Source organism: Procambarus clarkii, chromosome 74 (genome assembly GCF_040958095.1).
Source record: "Procambarus clarkii isolate CNS0578487 chromosome 74, FALCON_Pclarkii_2.0, whole genome shotgun sequence".
NCBI classification, from domain to species: domain Eukaryota; kingdom Metazoa; phylum Arthropoda; class Malacostraca; order Decapoda; family Cambaridae; genus Procambarus; species Procambarus clarkii.
Genome location: NC_091223.1, coordinates 16797155 through 16821550, shown reverse-complemented (window position 1 = coordinate 16821550; position 24396 = coordinate 16797155). Strand labels below are relative to the sequence as shown.

Here is a 24396-nt window from a genome sequence, read left to right as displayed (position 1 = left end):
TTTGACAAGCCACTGATTATCTGTCTAAGTAGATTCCAATAGAGATATAGTGGCCCTCAGGTAAATTCAGGTAAAGTTGGTCTTCTTCGGTTCAAAAATGAACTAATCAATAGGGTCTGAAACAATTATATCCTAGCTTTTATTTAACTTATTTTTCTATTTTAGATTTTTCAACCATATGATTTTCGTGAGTACAAATAATTAAAGAAGTTATTTAAGTGCCATAATAAGGAAGATTTCATAAGGTATGAACGTGCAATGTTACGCGGGGCTATCAGCTATCGGGGCGCTCTCGTTGATACCAAATATTAATAAAATAAAATAAAATAACACAAATAAGTTATATTACCGTTAGTTAATTCTAATAAAGTTATATGAAACAATAACTATATTTGTCGAGCATAACACAAGAGTTTATACCAGCTCGCTCTCCAGTCTCTACTCTAGTTTGTTTACAAAAGTGGTGGTGTCAGCTGCGGACATTGGCACGCTTATTTAGTAAAATTTTTGCCGATTTGTAGGTTTGTTATCGTGTATTTTATTTTGTTATATTGATAGCCAAAATACAAGAAGTGTCATATTTAATTAATACAAGGTATTAATTAAATATAACCTTAGGTTACCGTCATGGTGGTCTGGATAGCAAGACAATGTTGATTTATTTATTTATTTATATACAAGAAGGTACATTGGGGTGAGGTTAAGAGAGTACATAGCAATGATGATTTTACATTCTTGTAAAGTTACTAGCACGCATAGCAATTTAAGGGCCACGATGGCATGTGCCCCAGTGTTCCCTTGAAGGGTAAAACGCAAAGCCTTATAACAATATTCACGTCGCCTGCTGGTGGAAACAAATATGGCTTCCGGCAAATAAACACATTGCAGGCAGAAGTATAGGGGGCCCCGAAGAGTCCTTCAAGGAGGCTGTCCCCCCCCCCTCCCCACCTCTCAAAGAAAACACTGGGCAGCCAAACAAAGTCGAGGTAGAGATGAAAAGTTCCCTCCTAAACTTGTACCCAAATGGGCAAATATGCAAAAATGTCTTCCAGTAACCTCTGGGAGAGCCGGAGCCAGCTGCCCACCATACTCCGAGGGTACACCAGGAGCTCGCCAAGGCCCTCCAATTCAAGCCACCTCTCGGCCAAGCTAGTGCTGGATACCATCTCTATCGAAGGATTAACCACAAAATGGAAAAATTTATAAACTTCCCTGTGACCTTAGGTGATAGTGTGTCAGACATCCTAACAATTTGGACCATTGAAAAGGAATGCCTCATGGCAGTTTTGAAACTCAATGGGTAAAATTGCATCACATGTTCTGGTGTCCTCAGGCAGAGGGCCCTCAGTCCAGACATCCACTTGTCGTTAAGGTTGAACCGGGAGCCCATAGGTGTATGATGATTCTTGTTGTCAGGGATAAGAACCCATTTCTTAGACTGACTGAGGTCTTCCTTAGGCCAACTACTGATCTTTCCCAAGATGCAACCCACAACAGTTGCCTAACTCTCGGATACCTATTTTAGTCCTAGGTAAACAGTGACATCAAGTGAAAAGAAACGTGCCCAACTGTTTCTGACCCACCCGGGGATTGAACCTGGGTCCCTCGATTGTGAGCCCTTCTAATGAGGATGTAAAAATCATTGCTGAGATATGGGAAAAGACTACTGTATTTAAGGGTGGATATTAGAAAGAATATTTAGAGGTAGATATTGGGAAGAATATTTAAAGGCATGTACTGTAAGTGGTAAGCTTTCCATGGAAGGTATGAGTAAAAGCGATATAAATGTGGAGATGTGTATATTTTAAGAAAATTTAAAGATAATCTTTAAATTATTTTTATTTACAGCTGTAAAGCAGAAACCAAGATGAGTGCATCTGATAGTGACAGTGAAACCTATGGACCACCTTTACGACCTAGTATGAAGACTGGCTCAGTGGAAAAGAACAGAGGTGGGTAAAAACTAATTTTATGGTTGGTGCATTATCTAAGTCATAATATGGGTATTATCTTGACATTTGTAATTTCAGCAGCAGCTAGAGTAGACCTTAAGTTCATGTGGGAATGTATTCATGGTAAACAGCATGCTACTTAAAGGAACAGCTTGTGTTTTTGTTTGAGTAAATGTAAATCGTAGATCTAGTCATAATGAAAAACAGTTGCAATTAACACAAATGCAAATGGTATGTGCATTTAATTAGCAGATATTCATTTATTTATTTCTGACTAAATTCAGTAAACTTGTGAAAACCTTTAGGGAATGGACTAGATTTAATTTAAAAAAAATGCCAGTTATATAAACTAGACTTACATTGAATTGTGAATTTAATTTTATATTACTCTATGTTAATTAAAAATTACTTACAGCCGAGGTAAAATCCCAATCAAATGATGAAAGTATGGATGAAGATAGTTTCCTGCCCGCTTTACCTCCACATTTATTAGGTAAAATAGGAGTGGGCAGCAACAACCAAAGTGCTAGTCTAAATGAGAAAAGATTATCACCAAATCTTCAGAAACAGAACCTACAAAGAATAAGTGATCATTCTCCCAACAAAGCAGTAAAACATGATCTGACACAGAAACAAGACTCCGAGTCTGATGATGATGATGATGATGAAGATGATATGTACGGACCAGCTTTACCTCCACATTTGTTAAATAAAAACCAAGAAAAACGTTCAGCACAGGACAACAGACGCATTGTGGGGCCAACACTTCCCAAAGGTTTTGTTCCTCCTAAAGTGCCTTATAGAGAGAATGATAAGGAAGAAAACAGTGACAGTGAAGACAACAATGATGGATCTGTGATAGGGCCAGTGCCACCCACTGAGGAATTTAATGAGGAAGAATACAGAGTCAGACAATTTGAACTCAGGGCACAGAGAATGAAAGACAGACTGGAAGGAAAAAATATAGTATGTTGCTAATGTGTAATTGTAGCTACTTAATATTAATTGTTGGTATAATTGGCTAATATGAATATACTGAAGATATATTTGTGTGTATTAATACAAAGTAAGTGCAATTCTTCATAAAAATGTTATTAAGATATTACCTCACCTACAATGTTCAACAGGACAATAAAACCCTAGTACGTGAATCATGGATGACAGAATTACCTGAAGACAAACCAAATTTCTGTGGTCTGAGTGCTCGTCAGTTTTTGCGTAAGACTCCACAAGCAAAAGGGGATCGCTCGGGGTGGACTGATACTCCTGCTGATAAAGCAAGAAAATCAGAAGTAAGACCTTTTGAACTTTTTCCATGTGTTTCTTGGGTAATAATTTTGAAGGCTTATAAATGCATGAGGAAGATTCTACGTGGTCTCCACTTCAAAGATGGAGGGATCCCAAGGCATAAATGATAATAATTTATTGCTTATGTTATACAAGTGTATCTTCATGTTTGCTACTGTATAATGAATTATCTTGTAGGTATCTTGTGATGTCTTGCTCTGTTATTATTAGCTTTGTCTCTTGTATTTGTGTAAGAAGGGGTTGTTTCTTGTATAATCCTAGCAAGACTTCTCAGCCCCTTCCAGGCAGCCACATAAAACGTTTAGGATAAACCCAGTTATAAAATAGTGGTGCTACAAGTATAAACATACCATTCAAACAGCAGTAAGTGTAAGAAATAAGATTAGAACAAGGATATAAATTTTATCAAGTCAAGGGAACTAGACAAATTCCTACAGTGTGTGTTTAATTAGTTGGGCTGTCGTCTCTGGGCCTCCATGACTCACGAGGCAATCTGTGTAGAAATTTTAAGAATTTAAATTTTTAAAGAGTATTTGAAAGATTTGTGAAAGGTTATACAGTTTGATTTGCTCATCACATTAACGAAGACTTTTGTATATTCTTGCTTCTCAGTATTCATAAGAGCAATGCCTAATATTGTTTCAAATATCTACTGTATATAAAAAAATTAAATATAGTTTTCCTTATTATATAGCATGCATTCTCTCTATGCACTTGTGTATCCACTCAGGTCCTGAGGGAACCATGGATGTGGCTGACTCCTTAGTCTAGTAGTAACTGATGAGTTGTGTTGTTTACACTGTGTTTCCTGTGTCGGTGCCCATTTTCTCTATCATGATGACCAGACCACACACTAGAATGTGAAGGGACGACAACGTTTCGGTCCGTCCTGGACCATTCTCAAGTCGATTGTGATGAGGAAGTAGAGACAGGCAATAAATAGGCACGAGAGATGAGGAGCAAAGTACAGTAAGGTAAAGTAGAGGGGCTAGTAGTAGGAACTGCAGAGGGCCTATTGGCCCATTCTCTCTCATATTCTTTGCATAAACACTCCCCCCTCCACACTACTAAGTGGCTCCCAGAACTGAAGGGCAAGAGCTACGAGGAGAGGTTAGAAGCATTAAATATGCCAAAACTAGAAGACAGAAGAAAAAGAGGTGATATGATCACTACATACAAAATAGTTACAGGAATTGATAAAATCGACAGGGAAGACTTCCTGAGACCTGGAATTTCAAGAACAAGAGGTCATAGATTTAAACTAGCTAAACACAGATGCCGAAGAAATATAAGAAAATTCACCTTCGCAAATAGAGTGGTAGACGGTTGGAACAAGTTAAGTGAGAAGGTGGTGGAGGCCAAGACCGTCAGTAGTTTCAAAGCGTTATATGACAAAGAGTGCTGGGAAGACGGGACACCACGAGCGTAGCTCTCATCCTGTAACTACACTTAGGTAATTACACTTAGGTAATTACACACACACACACACACACACACACACACACACACACACACACACACACACACACACACGCACGCACGCACGCACGCACGCACGCACGCACGCGCGCGAATGAAGCAAGAGTGGGTGGCATTGGTGGAACCCAGCTGCACATAGAGAAGGAAAGCCTCATGTCAGAAAGGTACATACGTCAGCTTCAGTTCACCCCCATCTTAGCCTCATTATCAGTGCACACAGCACCCACCCACTCATATCTACTTACAAATCACACACACACATCCTCATCAAGACCTTCTACAATACCACATGTCAAAACATTTCTGAAATATGTGACACCAGTGCACATAGCATCCACACATCCATTCCACTCACCCCAACATACCACCTAGGTATATACCCAAATCACAAATTTCAACCACCTACCAATGTAATAACCATCACCTGCTGCCCGCATCTGCCTCATCCTACCTGACTACCCCTCGCAGACAACCAACCCCACACTCCCTATTTTACTATCTCCACATACTTTGAACTATTCAGACAGAGGGAGGGAGGGTAGGTAGGGAAGGCATGTGTATTAAGAATACCTTTAAATATTATTTGAATTTAAGGTAGTCTATACATACCTGGAATAGGGGACTGGGATACTTTCCTCAAGTGACTGTAATTGAAATATATATTTTATCTGTAAATTGGACTTTATAAAAGGTGTGCAGTGCAGGGGTTAATGACATTCCCATGGTGCGACAAAAATGAATCGTTACAAAACAGTATTTGTTCTTTGTGTATTGTTCATTAGCACCCAGGAAGCATGAAAATCCAAGTAAAAAGTCTCTATCTCTTGGAGTTTAACCGTAGATGCCTGGAGAAGTTGCATTTTTTTTTTAATTAGGAGAGTTACCACATGGGAATAACTGTGTTAATTTGTTTTCAATATTTCACACTTTATTTATTTTGTTTTCTCACTCTAAGTTGTATCTATGTGTCAAAGATGGTGTTCATTATGTATAATTTTGAAAATATACATATGCTGTACACAGATATACTGTATATATGTGCATAAATTTATTCATACTAATATATAATATATAAGCCTAAATGTTATAATTAGACGTAGCACACATTTTGCCTGAAATATATAATGGTAATCACTCACTTGCTGCTGTGAACATTTCAGTGGCTCAAAGTATGGCTGCCCTACTCATTCCTAAAGTCATGGCCTTAGGAATGTTTCATAGGCCTTAGTAACTTAGAACACGCTACCAAGCCCATGAAAGGAAAGTAGGGGGACTTGGGATGTTTTTTCCAAGATGGGGGATGGTTATTGGAGATCTGAGGAAGCAAATGTGTGCCCCCTTATATACATGGGAGGTTCGAATCTTACGATATACTAACATAATCATATGTCGGCTGATGCACCACCACACCCCTTGATATGTCAGCTAGTGCAGTGGTAGGGTTAAAAGAATATATAATTAATATCTTTTAGTTTCTCTTTTTATAAATTTGTATTTTCTCATTTATAAATATCTTTTTCACATTGTTGTATTGATAATTTCAGACATGGTGTTGTGTTTTCTGTGAAAAGCAGGATGTTGTACACAGGTTAAGAAGAACCTCTCAATAGTTCTGCCCATAATTTAATGAAATTTACTTCCCAAAACACTGCATATTGTTTGCTTAAAAATATAATTTATGTTTAACAGCATAGTTATTAATGTATACAAATACAGAAGTTAAACTCAAAGGCAGTGAAGCATATGTCACACTATTTTGTTTTAGTTTATCTTCATACCATATTTTCTTTAACTTAACAAATAAAACTTTTGTATAGTATTTTTCAATCTACAAAATATATTTTATTATTGTACTGGGTTGGCTATACTATATAAAAAAATATTCCTGTTTGCTTTCAGTTTCTGCATCATTCAGTTGGGTATGCATTCTTGAAACATTTAAGTTCTGTATACAGCACCTCTCAAGTTTTTATAAGTACAGTATTTTATATTTAAAACGTAATGCAGGATATTTTTTTTTTTCAGATGGGTGTAGAAGGACAACAGGAACTGACCCCTGAGCTTATTGCAAGCAGTAAGCGTGATATAGAACTTTCTGAAAAAGTGAACGAGTACAACAAAAGTAAAAGAGCAAAGCCACTTATAGATTTACACCAGAAGAAAATGAAGGTATATTGTACACATCATTTTTGTTCTTGCATATAAGCTGCTGCACTAAATAGTTCTTATCTAGTTATTCTTGTGTATGGAGCACTATACACAAATAGTCTATGGAACTGAATGAATGAGAGTAATTTTTTGGGTGGGTGTGTTTGTATTGTATAAAATATCTCATTATGATCAGAACAGAAATATGAAAGCACCAACATCACCTTGTTAAAACTACAAATACAATATGATATACTAACATTTTTAGATTTCGTTATCAACACAAAATTCACTTTCATATAATGTCTTTGGTTCAAACATTATTTGACAATCTATTTGTTTTGTGGACTTCCTTACATCATCATCAACATTAACCTCTTTCCAACTCTCTCGGGATGGGGAGGCATTAGTTTGACCCCCCCCTAAAAAGAAACTATAGGAAAAGGTGAAAGCTTTCGTATATTATGTTATACTTATTGACTGTATTTTATATTCTATAGAAAATCAGCACCACCACCCAACAGCAAATTACATCAGCACCACAGTTTTCTAAAGACCAGGTGTACAGTGCTCAATGTAACTTGTCAAATACAAATGAAATGCATTCTCCCGCTTCTCAAACAGTTGCCGCCTAGCTACCTCAGTCAATCGTCATGTTGCCCAACTCTCAGATACACTCTTCTTCTTCAATGTATCCATTTGTTCAGTGTGAGCAACCCGTTTCTAATCGAATCATTCTTCCCAAAGATGTGTTTTATACTCTTCTTCAATGTATCCATTCGTTCAGTGTGAGCAACATGTTTCTATTCCAATCATTCTTCCCAAGGATGTGTTTTACCTTTCTTAATACTCAACATCTTCTATGACATTTTAATTCTTTATTCTATATGTTCCCAAAACATCATGCATGCTTCTGAGATTATCTACTTATACTGCTGTAATTTTTTTTTTTTTTTTTGCATTCATGCCACACTAGTGTGTGTGTGATGTATTCATAAGAGGCAATATCACTCCTTTGTTCAACCTTTTGTTTTGCTCTTTCTAACCAAAGTATTCAATACATCAGTCACTTTCCTTCCCTGACTCACTCTCTAGTTTCATTTTTTTTTTAGTTAAAAAAATATCATCTTTTATTGTGCAGCTTTCACATTTAACTAACTTTATAAACATGCTTTAAAAGTGCCTCAAAAGGTTAAGTGTAACTAATCTTTACCCTAGTGTATTTTTCACTAGAGTACTTTCATTACCTTAAGGCATTTTTATAATAAAATTAAATTTGTCAAACTAGGTAAGCTAAGTTCACTGGATAATGAGGTATATATTATTGCTTACCAGGAAACACAAGATGCATCTGGACCAAAGGAGAGACGTCCCTTCAGTCGAGACGACGACCTACACGTGAATAAATTTGATGATGCCCAAAAAAGCAACATCTTAAAGAAGGCCCGGAAGCTTAATGACAGATTTTCTTCTGGAGACAGAAAATTTTTGTAATTTTGTTTGTCCTTACCATTTACTGGTGGCAATTTATAATTATTAAATGTGCCCATCGTTTTTTTGGTAAAAATTACTATATTAAAACATGTCTTTCTGTTTGCCTCATAAACTGAAGAATTGTTTTAAGTTGTGCTTTACTTCTTATTGTTAGATTTAAAATAGATATGACAATTTATAATTTATTAAACAAAATCGAATTTAAAATGCTAAAATATATATGGTTTGATTGCATGATAATGAAGGTATTCTTGCTCCCCCAATGTCAGCTCATTTCATGCTGTAAATTTTTTTATATATTATTCCTTGCATAAGAAATTACACAATAGCAACTTGATTCCTATAATTACTTACAATGTACTGCTATGAGTGATACAGTACTATATCATTATTACCATAATGATAACCTTAAGATAACCAGTGCCAGAAATGCCAGTGTCCTTCACAGTACAGTACAGTACATTATTTTTACCATTGCATACATGAATGTGAGTATTTTTTGACTGCATAACATATATTGCAGATTATTCATATCCCTTTCATCATATTTAATTAATGTTTCATCAAAGTATGCTTGTTAATAATATAATTCACAGGTGTCATCACTAACAAAATCCTGTGCCACTAATAGCGACATAATCAAAATAAGACACATTACACAATCTTCGCCATTTCCTCATACAAGAGCTATTTGCAGTAGGTGGTGCTGCTGTGATCGCACCAACACCCCTGCTCTCAGCAGGACCAACAATTTTAGCAAAATCAAGACTATAACACTAGTATCATATTCTCTCATGAGAATGTATAGATTGTGGTTGCAAAACTTGCTCCTTTCACCAGCACTGTGGCTAGCAACAAAATCATGATCACTTAATAACTAAGAATGAATTATGAGAATGAGCCATCAGTAATAGGGGTAATGGACACCTTTCTCCAGACACCCACAGGCCTATAGAAATCAGGATCTCTGTAGTACAATTGGGTTTGTTTTCGACTCGCAATTGGGAATCGTGGGTGGGACAGAAATGGTTGGGTATTTTTCTTATTACCTAATGCCTCTGTTCACCTAGCAGTTAATAGGTACCTAGGAGTTAGCTTGTTGTGGGGTTGCATCCAAGGGAGGGTCGGTAGTTGACCATGGGGGTACTTTAATATTATCCTAATGTACATATGTACACAGGCTGTCACTGACAAAATGAATTATCTGGTACAGTTAGCCACGTGCCTTCCAAACCCCCTCGGAACTGACTGAACGGATAACCTGTTGTGTTCGGATAAGTGGTACATCATCCTGAAAAGCTACGGGAAAAAACTGACAATTTTGTTGCAGAAATTTGAGTATTTTGTTTATCATCACCAGTATAAGTTCTGATCCACTTCTTAACTTAAAGATTATAGTTGATGGAGCATTGTTATTTAGATAGAAAAGGTGGTGGTGGATGATGATAATGTTGAGTTGATTAGTGGAGATTAATGGTGATGAGGTAACCTCAGCAGACTGCCTTTCACCATGTACTCTAATGTACCTAATGCTATGGCAGAGTTTAAAGCTTCTGAACCATCCATTAGTGTATAAACAGTGCTCAATTGGCACTGTGTATGGTCACTGGACAAACTAGTTCCATCTTTACTGCACATCTTTATTCAGAATGCCCGCCCCACCAGTTATCCAAGCTTTTTATCCGAACTAGCCCAAATTAGATAACAGGCATTTTTTGGGAAAAAGGTGTTTGTAAAGCACTTGACAGACTGTATGTCAGATATAGTGGTTAATAATAAACTCTGGATGAGTAAAGTTGGGCAACAGTATGCCCAACTACTTCTTATGGACAGTGAGGCACAAGGCTTAAAACACACAAATGTACCTCCATCTCAAAATAAATTGTAACATGAAAGGTATCTAATGGAAACCTGTTAGAATAATTAATGTTTTAATATTTATTCTATGATTTAGTGCATAATTCTTAAGAAAATCAGTTACTTTTCTATCATCAAATTTTAGTTGCTGTGAGAGAAAGCTTGAATGGTTCCCAAGCCATAAATCATCACTCAGAAGCAAATTAATTTCATACCATAACAGTATAGTTACCAAGGAATAATTCGGTGAATGCAGTTAGTTCTTAGTCTCCGGACATGAGAAACGACAAAGAAAATGTCACAAAACAATACAAAAACAACTGAAGAATGTTGGCATATGAGTGCTGCTGCCATGTCTCAATACTCAATGACTCCTGAGGAATGATCCACCAGAAATAGAGGAAACAGGCACCTCTCTCCAGACACTCGCAGAGCCTATTAACCCAGAAGCCAGCTACTTAATATTACCTTATGCTAGTGTTTTACCAGTAGTATGGAAAGAAGGGGATGTAGAATATAGCCGAAAACATGGTTTTACTAGCTAAATTCCCTTACAAATGGGTAATGTCTTGCCATCTGTTGACAAGCGTCAGGGTGTATTGACACTTGGATGTGCGACAAAATTCCAACCAATTTTTTTTATTTAAATATAGTTTACCTGAGAGCCACTAACACTAGTGGCCTCGACAAGGACAGGAAGTTGGCGGCTTGTCGAAGGTCCCCCATTTGCCTTTATGATCTTTTTCAATTGTACTTTAAAAGTTATGAGAGTTTTGGCATTTACAGCTTCGGCGGGTAGGCTGTTCCATGGATTTATATCTACAATACCCAATATCAATGGGTATTGCATATATAGTATCTATTCCAGTATCACTGAATATAACATTTTGCAAAAAACCTATAAATATTTTTTTAGTCAACTGAGAACATTGATAGCTTTCTAGTGTTTGGAGACAAGCAACTTCATAACACTGGAAACATGTAAATCAAGGCAATAGAGAATGAGTAGATTGTATATATTCCATGATGTTAATCTAGTAAATAGCAACACCTCCAAAATCCAGGCAATTTCATTTCTAATTTGCTAACATTTAGGATTTCTGCACATTTGGCCTTTATCTAAACTATTTACGACCAAATAATTAGATTTTCTTATAGCAAATGTTACACGTTTCTTCATATTTAGACAATATATTCCATCTAATATAAAAAAAGATACTGTGTGTTTAGAAATAAACCATTTGGAATAATAAAAGTAAAGTGATAAATATATTCCTTTAATATACAGTACAGCAATATACAGCCATTATCACAAATGGGTTCTCAAATCAAAATAGTTTTCAAAAATATTTCCATTTATAATACAATACTGTACTAAAATTTTGCTTGTATATACTTTTGCAAATAAATTAATGAGAAATATATTATTAATGTTGTAAATTTATCCTAAAGGCTGATATATGGCACTTAAAAAAGTAAATTAAGTACTGTACATGTTCACACTAAATCCCTGAAATTATTTCCCGCTTACACAAATAAGAAAAATTAAACAAAAATAAGCTAATGCAAAGATAATGTGGAGGTTGACAAAAATGTGTACATTACCACCACATGCTGCTGCAGGGTTAGTGTGGCCAATGAAAATAAATTAGATAATGAAGATACCCTCTTTACTTTCAACCCAGTGGTGGTGCTAACTGGGACAACCAAGACAACCTGTTTTAATCCGTCATCCTCTCGGGCCAAAATAGCCGTGCAAGAGACGGCAAGCAACAGTGGGGAATAAAGCACATCCGACGTGGAAAATTAGAAATTATGAAGGCTGGCGTAGACCCGAGAGCTTGAGACTACCAAGTGTGCTGCATTACCTGTATAAGCCTAAGGAAGTGAAGTAAATAATACTTGTACTTTCCCTTCATAAAATGTGCATAACAACCAAAATTTGTGAACTTTCATACTCGATTTTTACTCTGTGAAAAGTGCAGCTTATTGAGTATATTAATATCAGTGTAGATAATACACCCTTCTGCTGAAAATTAATGGATATACTGTATTGTATAATTGTACTGAGTATTTAACACATTCACATGCCCGGCTATCTTGAGTTATCTTGAGATGATTTTGGGGCTTAGCGTCCCCGCGGCCCGGTCCTCGACCAGGGCTCCTTTTTGTTACACTCCCGCCAGGAAGCAGCCCGTAGCAGCTGTCTAACTCCCAGGTACCTATTTACTGCTAAGTAACAGGGACATCAGGGTGAAAGAAACATTTTGCCTATTTGTCTCCGCCTCCACCGGGGATCAAACCCGGAACCTCAGGACTACGAATCCGAAGCGCTGTCCACCCAGCTGTCAGGCTACAGTTAAATGGTTATTTAACTTTAAAGACGCTAAAGTATCACAAACTAATTTGAGAAATGTATATGTTTATCAATCAGAATATATTGATTGATTGTGATGTATGTGTGTTACATTATATATATATATATATATATATATATATATATATATATATATATATATATATATATATATATATATATATATTATATATATATATATATATATATATATTATATATATATATATATATATTATATATATTATATATATATATATATATATATTATATATAATATATATATTATATATATTATATATATATATATATATATATATATTATATATATATATATATATATATATATATATATATGTCGTACCTAATAGCCAGAACGCACTTCTCAGCCTACTATTCAAGGCCCGATTTGCCTAATAAGCCAAGTTTTCATGAATTAATGTTTTTTCGTCTACCTAACCTACCTAACCTAACCTAACCTAGCTTTTTTTGGCTACCTAACCTAACCTTACCTATAAATATAGGTTAGGTTAGGTTAGGTAGGGTTGGTTAGGTTCGGTCATATATCTACGTTAATTTTAACTCCAATAAAAAAAAATTGACCTCATACATAGAGAAAAGGGTTGCTTTATCATTTCATAAGAAAAAAATTATAGTAAATATATTAATTCAGGAAAACTTGGCTTATTAGGCAAATCGGGCCTTGAATAGTTGGCTGAGAAGTGAGTTCTGGCTACTAGGTACGACATATATATATATAATATATATATATATATATATATATATATATATATATAATATATATATATATATATATATTTATATATATATATATATATATTATATATATATATATATATATATATATATATATATATATATATATATATATATATGTATATACATACACATACACACACATACATACATACACAGTATATATACAGTACTGTATATATATGAACACAGTACTGAACGGGGTGAGAATAGCTTGAGCTACCTCATCCCTTTTTGTATAATTTATACCTCAATAAACTTATTTTAATTTCAACTAATTTAGCCAAAACAGAGAATACTATATCTTGTAAAAGCAAATAAGAAATACCTTTCATACCTTCATACTACCTGAAGATTCTACACTGAAGTGTATGGGGGTGAGAAGGTCAGCAAGTGATACAAGTAAAATGCCAGACGATGAAAAGCGACAAAGAAAATACTCTGTGGATACAAAATCAACAAAACAGAGAACATAAGAACAACAAGAACATAAGAACAAAGGTAACTGCAGAAGGCCTATTGGCCCATACGAGGGCCAACCTGCCAAACACACACCGAAACTACGACGTTGGTACAACGTTCGAACAAGTTTTAACACTTCCTAACCAGTTATAACAACCGATATATTATGTTGTAACAACGTTCCAATACGTCATAAACACGTTAAGCCAAGATGTAACAACTTCATTACAAGTTGTAACAAGCGGAAAATAGAGACAGTTTCGGTTTGTGTTTCCAGGGAATATTGGCCCAATATGAGGCTCGTATTGGCCCATACGAGAAGCAGAGGTGAAGTAAGCTACATTAGTACTGTGTAGGGAAGTGAAGAATGGTATATATGGGCAATTTGAAGAGCAAAACTAATGAGGTTTGAAACGTTGCAGCTGATGGAAACATTATAATAAAGAAAAACTTGCAAGTTTTGACAAAGTGCAGTGCAACAAAGAAATATGGATACAAGAAATTATCTAAAGAAGGCACTAAGCCGGGAAGACTATATAAGGCATATGGATAAGAAAATAAAAATTTAAAGAGGTATTGCCCAGTAGGATATACAGTATTAACATTTATTTTATTAATGAGGCCTGGGAAAATTTATCATTATATACAACTAGTGGGAAAGGAATACAGTACTTTATATATTTTGTGTAAATTAGGGGGGGAGCATTTTTTTTTAAAGAATTTATACATCTATTGGTACCTTCCTTTTTATAAATAGCTTATCTAATTCCTTTTCTAGAAAAACATTGGTTCCTCTGCAGCCAGCAACTACTTGAGCTGCCCAATGAAAGTATTCTTCTACTCTCTTTTGTGTCCAATTCTCAGGCATGACTCTATCCAAGTCACGCAAGTTGTACAACTTATCGGCTAGTTTAACGAGCTTAGCCTCATTGGATGCAGTGGCTGCCTTTACAATTTGAAGTCTTTTCCTTTCTTGTTTGTCAAGGGTCTTGTTATCTGTAACCTAAGGTGAAGAGTAATACAATAAATTACTGGGCATTTGAAGTTAACAATAATTATAGACAATCTCACATGCATTCTTTTACTACTGTTATACTACATTATAATGTACAGTAGCCTCAACACAACAATTGCTTATCAATTATCCTAGTGTATCCATTGTTTTATTGCATTTCACTGTAGCTATTTCTGAACACTTATTAGTGCAAATGGCAGAATAAATTTGCATCTATTTTGATACCAAAATCAAATGGAAATATAATATCAAACCTTGCTGTATTTGTTCTTGTTCATTGATACCACAAGTCCTTACTAGTGAAAATAGCTTGATAATCTTTATATTTAATTTGTTGCGTCGAGCACTAACTGAATCTGAATCCTTTCAATGGATTACATTTTTTAGTGGACCAGGTTTCACTTAAGCAGGAAATCACTGTATATAGAATAAAAATGTAATCATTTACCATTTTAATCCATGTGGATGCTATACAGGCACAAGGCCTAGCCCAGTTTTGCCCCTAGTAATGGACATTAATACTTTGCCTTTCCATTCAAATGTTCAAGGCACTACGGGCTCACCATAGCCCGTGCTACTTGGAACTCTGTTCCAGGTAGCGAATCTTTAACAACAACAACAACCATTCAACTTTCCCATATGCTTATGATTTTGTGACAGAAAACCAATTAAAGAAGTATTATATACCATTTGTCCTGTAAGCAGTAAATAAATGCCAGAATGCTAGCGTGGTTAAATTAGGCTTAGTTAGTTTTGTACTTACTGTTATACAAAAATTAGGAAAGGCAACTCCTCGAATGAAGCCACACTTTTGCTTAAGAAATACAATTTTGTATTATGCAACTATGGTCAAAATCATACTAATATCTTTTATCCATTTTTGCATGCAATAAAATGAGGACAAGTTAATGCCTACAGGGGTTTTCTTAATAGTCACATGTCAGCATTCTTCCTTTCAAACAAACTCTGCGTCAGTTAAATAATGAGTAAGTTTCCGAGAAATAGGGCAAATATCCTCTATGACAAAAATTTATGAAACGGTATACAGCATTGTATTAATAAATTTATATGTAACTGGTGTCATCACTTAGGAATATTTGTTAATATTGGCAAACGGCAAAAGAATACAAATATTCCATCACCACGCTGCCACAGTAGGGATCTCAAACAGGGTATTGTGAAATGCAAGCTGACTCCAGAAAGAGGAACCCTTGCCACAGTCAGAGCAAAATAAAATGCAAAGACACCCAATGTGGCTGGCAAACAATCATGATGCCATAACAAAAACATAGCTACAGCCCCCCCAACCCCTAGTAGAACATAAGTTCCAGGGAAAGCCAACCACTTAACTGAGAGATGCCGATGAGGACCCTACAGAGGCTACAGGTTTTGGAAGGGCTATACCAGGCAGGTGGCAGGCTGCCTGAAATCTCATGTGACCTGAGATTCACCTATCTGGTGAAAGTTGGGCACATCAGGATCAAGATATTTACCCAGAAGCAACAATCATTTGGTTTATTTCCCTCAGGGTGCCTCTGTTCCCTCAAGCAGTTGTTTGTTTTGTCGTGCATATAGTAGGATTTTTTCACCTTTTTTTGCTTGATTCCTGACCCTCCCCTCCCCTCACCTCAAAGTGATCCTGATTCTGGTAGTAGCAACGACAGTATCAGCAATTGCACAAGAGTAAACTTTAGCCCTACACTATGTTCAAGTTTACTGTATACTAATACTACTTTGTGTATTACTGGTTTTTCCAGTAAGCTGTGGTTGTTGCCTGGGTGTGTGGATGGATAGGTGGGATTTCTTTTATGGGTGTGTATATGTAGAAATTGGAGCTAGATGTGTAAAAATAATACAGTTTACACCGTACTCAAAGATACAGAATCTATTAGGGTTATGACAGACTAATGATCATGGGGTTGGTTGAAGGTTTGTTTTAGACACTCCTGGAGGCTGACTTCCACCAATGTTAGACAATAATGCCCCCAGTTAGGAAGAATATCAAATGGAAAAAAGGAAGAGGGGCAGCTAGCAGGTTGCACGAAAGGGTGGGTGTTCATAGTATTCATCATCTCTTATGTCCAGATGTGAGATGTTGGTGTAGTATGAGCATGAAAAATGAAGAATTAAAGATGCAGTAATGGACATTCTGATGATAATGGACATTCACAGAGTATGAATTTTGTTTAATTTGATGTAACAATGTGGAGTACAAATGTAATACATATCAATAGTATTGATAATGCTTGATCATAGTGCATAGATATAACTAATTAATTTTGAATATTCAAGTATAGTTCAAGGCACAGAGAGAGAAAGCCAAGATGATGAACAAGCACGGTGAGTGAACAGGGTTTAAGACAATATGGAATCAACTCAGAGAAAATGTTACACAGTTTGTAAATAACAAGGGAAATACTTAACACCTGGTTGTGAGGCAGTATGGAACTTCTGTGCATGTACTGCAGAAGTGAGACTGTATTGGTTCAACATGACGCTGCCAACACATCCTCCACAAATGATAGCAACTATTGGTGTAATATACAAAAATGGTCTAATGAAGAAAAAACCCTCTAAATTTTGTACAATTAACTTTATAGAGGGCACAAGAAAGAAAACAACTAAATCTAAACTTTTCTAAACCTAGCATAACACACATGTATTAGATTAGGCCTAAGAAGGCATATTTTAGACCTAACATTGCTTATTTAGGTCTAGGTCAAGTCAGGTTGAATAGTTGCCGTTCCAAATTTTGGCATGTCGTTTTGTGGTATTCCAACAATACAAAAAATCTTTTGGAGTACAAGTCCATTTTGTATATTTCACCAAAAATTGCTATAAATACTATCAATTTTGGTTGATGGGTTGAATGTTGCAGAATGCTTATGTAGAGTAAAAGATGTGACAAATGGATGAATGGGGGTTTCTCTCTTTACATCATTATTCTTTCTTTCCAACTTGTTCTTCTATTTTCTTTTGGACTGATCCATCCCTATTTAAATAATAATTCATTGTGTCAGGGGACAGGAAGCCAGAGTGTACTCATACACAGTAGACTTATACCGAGGCCCCTCCCTCGGTCAGAGTCAGTCTGGCCGAGCGGACAGCACGCTGGACTTGTGATCCTGTGGTCCCGGGGGTCGATCCCAGGAGCCAGCGAGAAACAATGGGCAGTTTCTTTCACCCTATGCCCCTGTTACCTAGCAGTAAAATAGGTACCTGGGTGTTAGTCAGCTGTCACGGGCTGCTGCCTGGGGGTGGAGGTCTGGTTGAGGACCGGGCCGCGGGGACACTAAAAACCCTGAAATCATCTCAAGATAACTCAAGATAACTTCCCCTCCAAGACTGAATTACTGACCCCACCCAGGTTGCAACCCCACAACAAGCTGACTAACTCCTGAGTACCTACTCACTGCTAGGTAAACAGCGCATTATGTGAAAGGAAATGTGCCCAACTATTTCTGTCCTGCCCGCGATTCGAACCCGGAATTCTCGATTTTGCGTCGAGAACGAACCCGACTGTACTACCGGGACCGGGACTGTTTGATGCAAGCGGGAATTGGAAAAATTGTAATTATGATGACCACTTTCCTAACACCACACACGTCTCTGATTTTCTTTTTCTACTGCTCGTAACTCTTTGATTTTTTACATTCATACAACAATAACCTTGCACTTGTGTATAAAAATAGGCACTAACATCCCTTCATTAAAGCCTATATTAGCATTTCTTCCATCACAAACTTTTCTTCTGCCAATCATAGATCCCAGGGACCAGATTCACGAAGCAGTTAAGCAAGCACTTACGAACCTGTACATCTTTCCTCAATCTTTGACAGCTTTGTTTACAATTACTGAACAGTTAATGCGCTCAGAAGCACCAGGAGGCTGTGTATAACAATAACAACAGTTGATTGGAAAGTTTTCATACTTGTAAACTGTTTAATAAATGTAACCAAAGACTGAGGAAAGATGCACACGTTCGTAAGTACTTGCGTAACTGCTTCGTGAATCTAGCTCCCTGGTATTTAAAAGTATCAACCACTTCAAGCTCTTCTTCATTCAAACTAATTTTCCACAGAATTTCTTCCACTCTCCTACCTTAACTTTTGTCCACATTTACCTTCATCAATCTTCTCTCAAACACATCATTAAAAATTTCAACTATGGGACCCGACAGCTGAGTGGACAGTGCTTCAGATTCGTAGTCCTGAGGTTCCAGGTTCTATCCCTGGTGGAGGCGGAAACAAATGGGCAGAGTTTTTTCACCCTGATGCTCCTATTCACCTAGCAGTAAATAGGTACCTGGGAATTACACAGCTGATACGGGCTGTTTCCTGGGGGTGTGTAACAAAAAGGAGGCCTGACTGAGGACCGGGCCGTGGGGACGCTAAACCCCGAAATCATCTCAAGATGACCTCAAGAAGATATGCTGTTGCATAAATAAGTCTCCATGTGCAGGCGATGAGTCACAATAACGTGGCTGAAGTATGTTGACCAGACCACACACTAGAAGTTGAAGGGACGACGACGTTTCGGTCCGTCGTGGACCATTCTCAAGTCGATTGTGATGAAGAGGTAGGGACAGGCAATAAATAGGCAAGAGAGAGCTGAGGAGGAAAGTAAGGTGTAGGGGATAGTAGTAATAATGAGAACTGCAGAAGGCCTATTGGCTCATACGAGGCAGCCCCTATTATAACCACCGAAGGAGATAGTAATAGGAATAAGAAGAGGATAGCAAGGGAGCGTAGGAGAAGACAATGAACAGAAAAAGGGAGAAGAGAGAAAGAAAAGTAAAGAGAAAGAAAGATAAATGGAAGGGGTAAGCTTATGTTAAGTCACGTTTGTTAGAAAGATTAGAGCATTTGAGTATATACTGTGAAATCTCTGTATACTGTATACTCTTCTCCCTTTTTCTGTTCATTGTCTTCTCCTACACTTCCTTGCTATCCTCTTCTTATTCCTATTACTATCTCCTTCGGTGGTTATAATAGGAGCTGCCTCGTATGGGCCAATAGGCCTTCTGCAGTTCTCATTATTACTACTATCCCCTACACCTTACTTTCCTCCTCAGCTCTCTCTTGCCTGTTTATTGCCTGTCCCTATCTCTTCATCACAATCGACTTGAGAATGGTCCAGGACGGACCGAAACGTCGTCGTCCCTTCAACTTCTAGTGTGTGGTCTGGTCAACAATAAGTCTCCATCACTGTTGAAAGGGCATTATCATATGCATACATTAAAGTATTATGACAAATAAATTCTAATCCTAAAACAAGTAACAATTCTTCCCCACAGACCTCTGCAACAATGCCAGCTACCTCAGGCCCAAATTCATTAAGAATTTCTTCAAGAGTAGTTTGAGTGTCTTCAACTGTATCATGTAGAAGAGCAGCTTGCAGGACATCTAAATTTTCCACCCCTCCCTCCACTAGAAGATAAGCTACACCTGAAACGAAAGAAAAAAATGAGATTCACACAAAATGTATCGCTAAATGTAACATGAGGGCAATGTAACAAATCAGACATGGCTTGACTGCTTGACTGTGACTGAGAAAGCAAACCATCCTTCTGTTTAAATAGTACCTATTGTGATGATCGTCAGTAATCATAATTCGTACGTTCTTAGCTTTTAGATAGTAGTATACTGACTTCTAAGGAATTCTTTTAAAATAAATAAAATTAAAACACAAACTTAAATATTCTTAGGCCTAGTATTGCACACATATGTACTATATTAGGTCTCAGATATAGTGTATTAGGCTTAGGGAGGTTAGGATAGGTTAGTTTAATTTGTCAAAGCAACAAGTAAAATACAGTATCGTTTTCCGGTTTGTCCAATTCAATAGTTCAGATTTCTATGTTCTAATTTCATTGTATGTCGGTACATATATATATATACTATGGTCCTCATCGTTACTACTGTATAAATAGTACTAACTACCAAAACAGGAGGATTAGCTGTGAGTAAGGCATTCCCTGGCTGCCTTATCTCAGAATTAGAAGAGGTGCATGCATAACTTAATGCATAAATACATAGGATATAACAAGTTTGAACATTGTAAAGATGATAATGGTACTTGATGGAGGCATGTGGAAGTGGTGGTGTTTTACGCCATCTTGAAAAATTTGCACCGCTTTCTCGGGAGCATTTCAATAATCGACCGAGCAATACATTACTGTATACCCTAACCTATGAGTACATAGGACAAGTTTGGTTTGCATGTTGTAAAGAGCAGGGAGGAAAATGATTGAGGTGTACAGATTGATGAAATGGTGTAACAAGGGTATGTTAATAGGGTGCTAAATGTAACAACACAGAATGAAACACGATGTGAGTGATGGGTGGGTCCAGACTTAGAAAAAACCAGGGTGGGTATTAGTTTGAAAGTGGGGTTGTTGATTTATGGAATATACATTTTAGCAAATGAATGTGTGTGCGTGTCATATTGCACATAATAGCAAACCCAAAGGAATTTTATGGATACATAAGAAACAAAAGATATTTCTCTAAGACTATGGGAACAATATCAGTACAAAATTGTGACAGCAAGAAAATAAAATGAGTTAATTGCCCTGTATTTACCTTGAGAAAATTAAAATAACATTTCTTTAACATCAGCATTGCTAAATACTAGTAATTAACAAAACATCTCTCTGACTTATTACAATCTCTGAACTGGATTTACTCTTAGAACTAAATAAGGCAAACATCTGGTCTTAAACTTTTATCTAAGAATATTAAGGGAAGTTTAAAATTAAATCATGATGCCTTGGATCATACAGAACTTTTAAATCACTTGAAACAGGAACAGTACCACAGGAGTGAAAACTTATCAATGTTACATGATTTGTATACTGTACTTAGAAAGGGAAATAAGAATTGTAATTATCTTCCAATCAGCTTAACATTGGTAGTTGATAAAATCATGGGTACAAGATTTGTAGACAATAGACCAGAGTAGCATAATATTTATAGTCGTCATTTAGGTGTGAATTTCTTATAAATCGTCCATGGTTGACAAAATGTCTAGTTCCTTTACAGTCTTTTTAATGTATTCGATGAAAGCAAGACAGAAGATATTATAGGGTATATCTGGACATTCAGAAAGCCTTTGTTGAAGTTCTTCATTGAAAAACCACTTTTAAAAAGTAAGGCAAATGGAATAGTTGACAATGAAATTGTTTGGAAAACTGGCTATGCAAATACATGCTAGATGTTAAAATCAATTTCACAGGGAAAGTCTGGAACCAGTTTAACTTTTATATACAGTATATGACATTATGACATCGATAATGGATTATGCTGTATGATGTAAAAATTTGCCGATGACATTAAAGAAATGATCTGGATCAATATCCTTAAAACTGTTCAGTAATTTAAGTTTCCATGAGATTAGCCGTATCATGTATGGTTTTCAGTGTTATTAATCTTGTGGATCTCAACTATTCGTGAATTAAAGTTGACTTAGTTCTGAGATTATTTTTGTTGCCCAGTGTTGAACTTTCTCCAAAGCAGATATGTCTGCTTTATATATGTCTTTCTGAAGATGAGGTCTCCATGCTTGAATACAATAAATCCAAATGGAAGCATACCAGAGATTTTCACAGTTGAATAACTACCTTGTTCTCTTTGAAGTCAAAGATTCATTTGACTATTTATATGGTGTGGTTTGCTTTTTTTTTACTGCAGCTGTGACTTGTGCAACTTTTAGTGATTGGAGGATTCTGACAACCAAGGTTCTTTTCTTCATCAATCTGTTGCAAGGTACTGTAATGTTGTTGGCTTGGTAGTTTTTATGTCTACTGTTATGAAAGCATTTGCCAGCCTTCTAACCATTTGTGGGGGTTCTTGTAGATCTCTCTACAATTCCTTTGTAATCATCTGCAATACATTAAATACAGGTCCATGCAACACTGCACTATATTTGATACATGATAAAACATTACCACTGCCTAGTTTGTATAAACCCAGTTAGACCTTTCTAATTTATAAACATATTGCATGCAAACAGCATGTCTAATGGGCTTAAATCTAGCATGTTGACCAGACCACACACTAGAAGGTGAAGGGACGACGACGTTTCGGTCCGTCCTGGACCATTCTCAAGTCGATTCGTGCAACTTTTGCAACCGACTTAAAATGATATGAAATTCTGCCTGCAACAGAGGCACCTTTCTTGTGCTACCAAACATTACGTGTTGACAATTTTAGGCAGCTGTAAATGCATTCTCTAAATTTTGTCACACACACAAAAAAAATTATTCTGTAAACCATATAGGATCCATATACTATACAGTACTGGTAAAAGCTAATTGGATATATGTACTAGTACTAATCAAATGCTAGGTTAAATTTGGATTTATTTAGACAATTCTCAAAATGCTGTACTATAGAAAGCACTGCTCTTACCAAATACAGAGCACTTTCAAAACATTACAAAACAAGTCTCTATGCCTATAGGTTTTTCCATGATAGGCCAAGTTGCATAAGCACAGGAAATGGTGAGCAGCTGCCTCTAACTTACAACCAGAGTAAACTAGTGGTTGTGAATCGGCAATCAAGGTGGGGGGAAAGTGTGTGACGCACATCACTCAGTCAGGGTAGTCTACCCTGACACGAGGTAAACAAGAGATACCTTATGTAAGGAAAAGCCCAAACCTTCTCCTGAATTTACCCGAGGGTCACTACACTTGTGGCTCTCATTATTACTCCACTCATCACTAGTGGCTCTCATTTCTCCTGCCTCGGAACTGAACCCATACTCTTACTCCACAATATTTTTTAGTAGTTTGCTTCCTTGTCGACTCACAATCGGGAATCCCCGGTTCGATTCCCGGGCAGGACATTAATGGCTAGACAAGTTTCCTTTCACCTAATGCCTCTGTTTGCTTAGCAATAAATAAGTAACCAGGCGTTAGGTGCCTCTTGTGTTTTTGCATCCTAGGGAAGGGCAGTAGTTCAACCTTGGGGGGGGGGGTCTGTCGATATAACCCTAAAATAAATATATATATATGTATATATACAGGCTTCTTGTCCCTGACAAAACGAAATGCCGGCCGGAGCGGGGGGGGGGGGGGTTCTTACCAATCGGGTGATTGATGTACGGGGTTCGTTCGGGGTCTTTCCGCTTTTGGTCTTTATGTTTGACAGCTGCAAAGTTCACACACTTGATGATGGCCGCAGTCGGTGAGGTGGCAGGAGAGCTGCTAGCCATGGTTGAGGAGGGAGAGAGAGAGAGCCAGGCCTAAACACAATGTTGTTGTTGTTGTGAGTCGAGGGGAGCAGCAGAGGTGCGGGCTGCGCCTCAGCCAGGGACGGGCTCCTGCTGGCCCCCCCTTCCTCACCTGCCCCTGCTCCTTCCTCGGCATCTCTTCACCTGCCATACACTACACCTTTCACCTGCAAATTGACAGTCAGGAAAGACAAAACTGTGGAAAGCGTAAGATGGTTCAAGAAGGTGCGGTGTACGCATGTGTGTGAGATGTTACCATGGTGATAATCCCGTGTCTTTAGTCTAAAAAAATGGGCGTCGTTGCTTAAATTTGAA

General features: G+C 36.9%; 2 protein-coding genes across 2 annotated transcripts; one reads left to right on the top strand and one right to left on the bottom strand.

The window, feature by feature from the left end:
• The first annotated feature begins 407 nt into the window (after nucleotides 1–407).
• On the top strand, nucleotides 408–8468 carry LOC123767398 (GPALPP motifs-containing protein 1). The gene is made up of 6 exons (XM_045757075.2): nucleotides 408–521; nucleotides 1849–1952; nucleotides 2368–2918; nucleotides 3080–3244; nucleotides 6765–6908; nucleotides 8223–8468. Exons 2-6 carry the CDS (start codon nucleotides 1868–1870, stop codon nucleotides 8379–8381), a joined length of 1104 nt encoding a protein of 367 aa, XP_045613031.1. The 5' UTR covers nucleotides 408–521; nucleotides 1849–1867; the 3' UTR covers nucleotides 8382–8468.
• Nucleotides 8469–14552: 6084 nt separating this feature from the next.
• On the bottom strand, nucleotides 14553–24213 carry Mesh1 (Metazoan SpoT homolog-1). Its single transcript, XM_045757074.2, has 3 exons — nucleotides 23934–24213; nucleotides 20146–20294; nucleotides 14553–14835 (listed from the first exon to the last, which is right to left on the bottom strand). The coding sequence occupies exons 1-3, from the start codon at nucleotides 24061–24063 to the stop codon at nucleotides 14554–14556; spliced, it is 561 nt and encodes a 186-aa protein (XP_045613030.1). The 5' UTR covers nucleotides 24064–24213; the 3' UTR covers nucleotide 14553.
• Nucleotides 24214–24396: the final 183 nt, after the last annotated feature.

Excerpts from the sequence above, each read along its gene's own strand:
- LOC123767398 (XM_045757075.2), top strand. The coding sequence starts at position 1,868 with ATGAGTGCATCTGATAGTGACAGTGAAACCTATGGACCACCTTTACGA. Across the intron at positions 2,919-3,079 it reads GACTGGAAGGAAAAAATATA|GACAATAAAACCCTAGTACG; the intron begins GTATGTTGCTAA and ends AATGTTCAACAG. Across the intron at positions 6,909-8,222 it reads TACACCAGAAGAAAATGAAG|GAAACACAAGATGCATCTGG; the intron begins GTATATTGTACA and ends ATTGCTTACCAG.
- Mesh1 (XM_045757074.2), bottom strand. The coding sequence starts at position 24,063 with ATGGCTAGCAGCTCTCCTGCCACCTCACCGACTGCGGCCATCATCAAG. Across the intron at positions 20,295-23,933 it reads GTACATCAATCACCCGATTG|GTGTAGCTTATCTTCTAGTG; the intron begins GTAAGAACCCCC and ends CTTTCGTTTCAG. Across the intron at positions 14,836-20,145 it reads TAGCTGGCATTGTTGCAGAG|GTTACAGATAACAAGACCCT; the intron begins GTCTGTGGGGAA and ends TCTTCACCTTAG.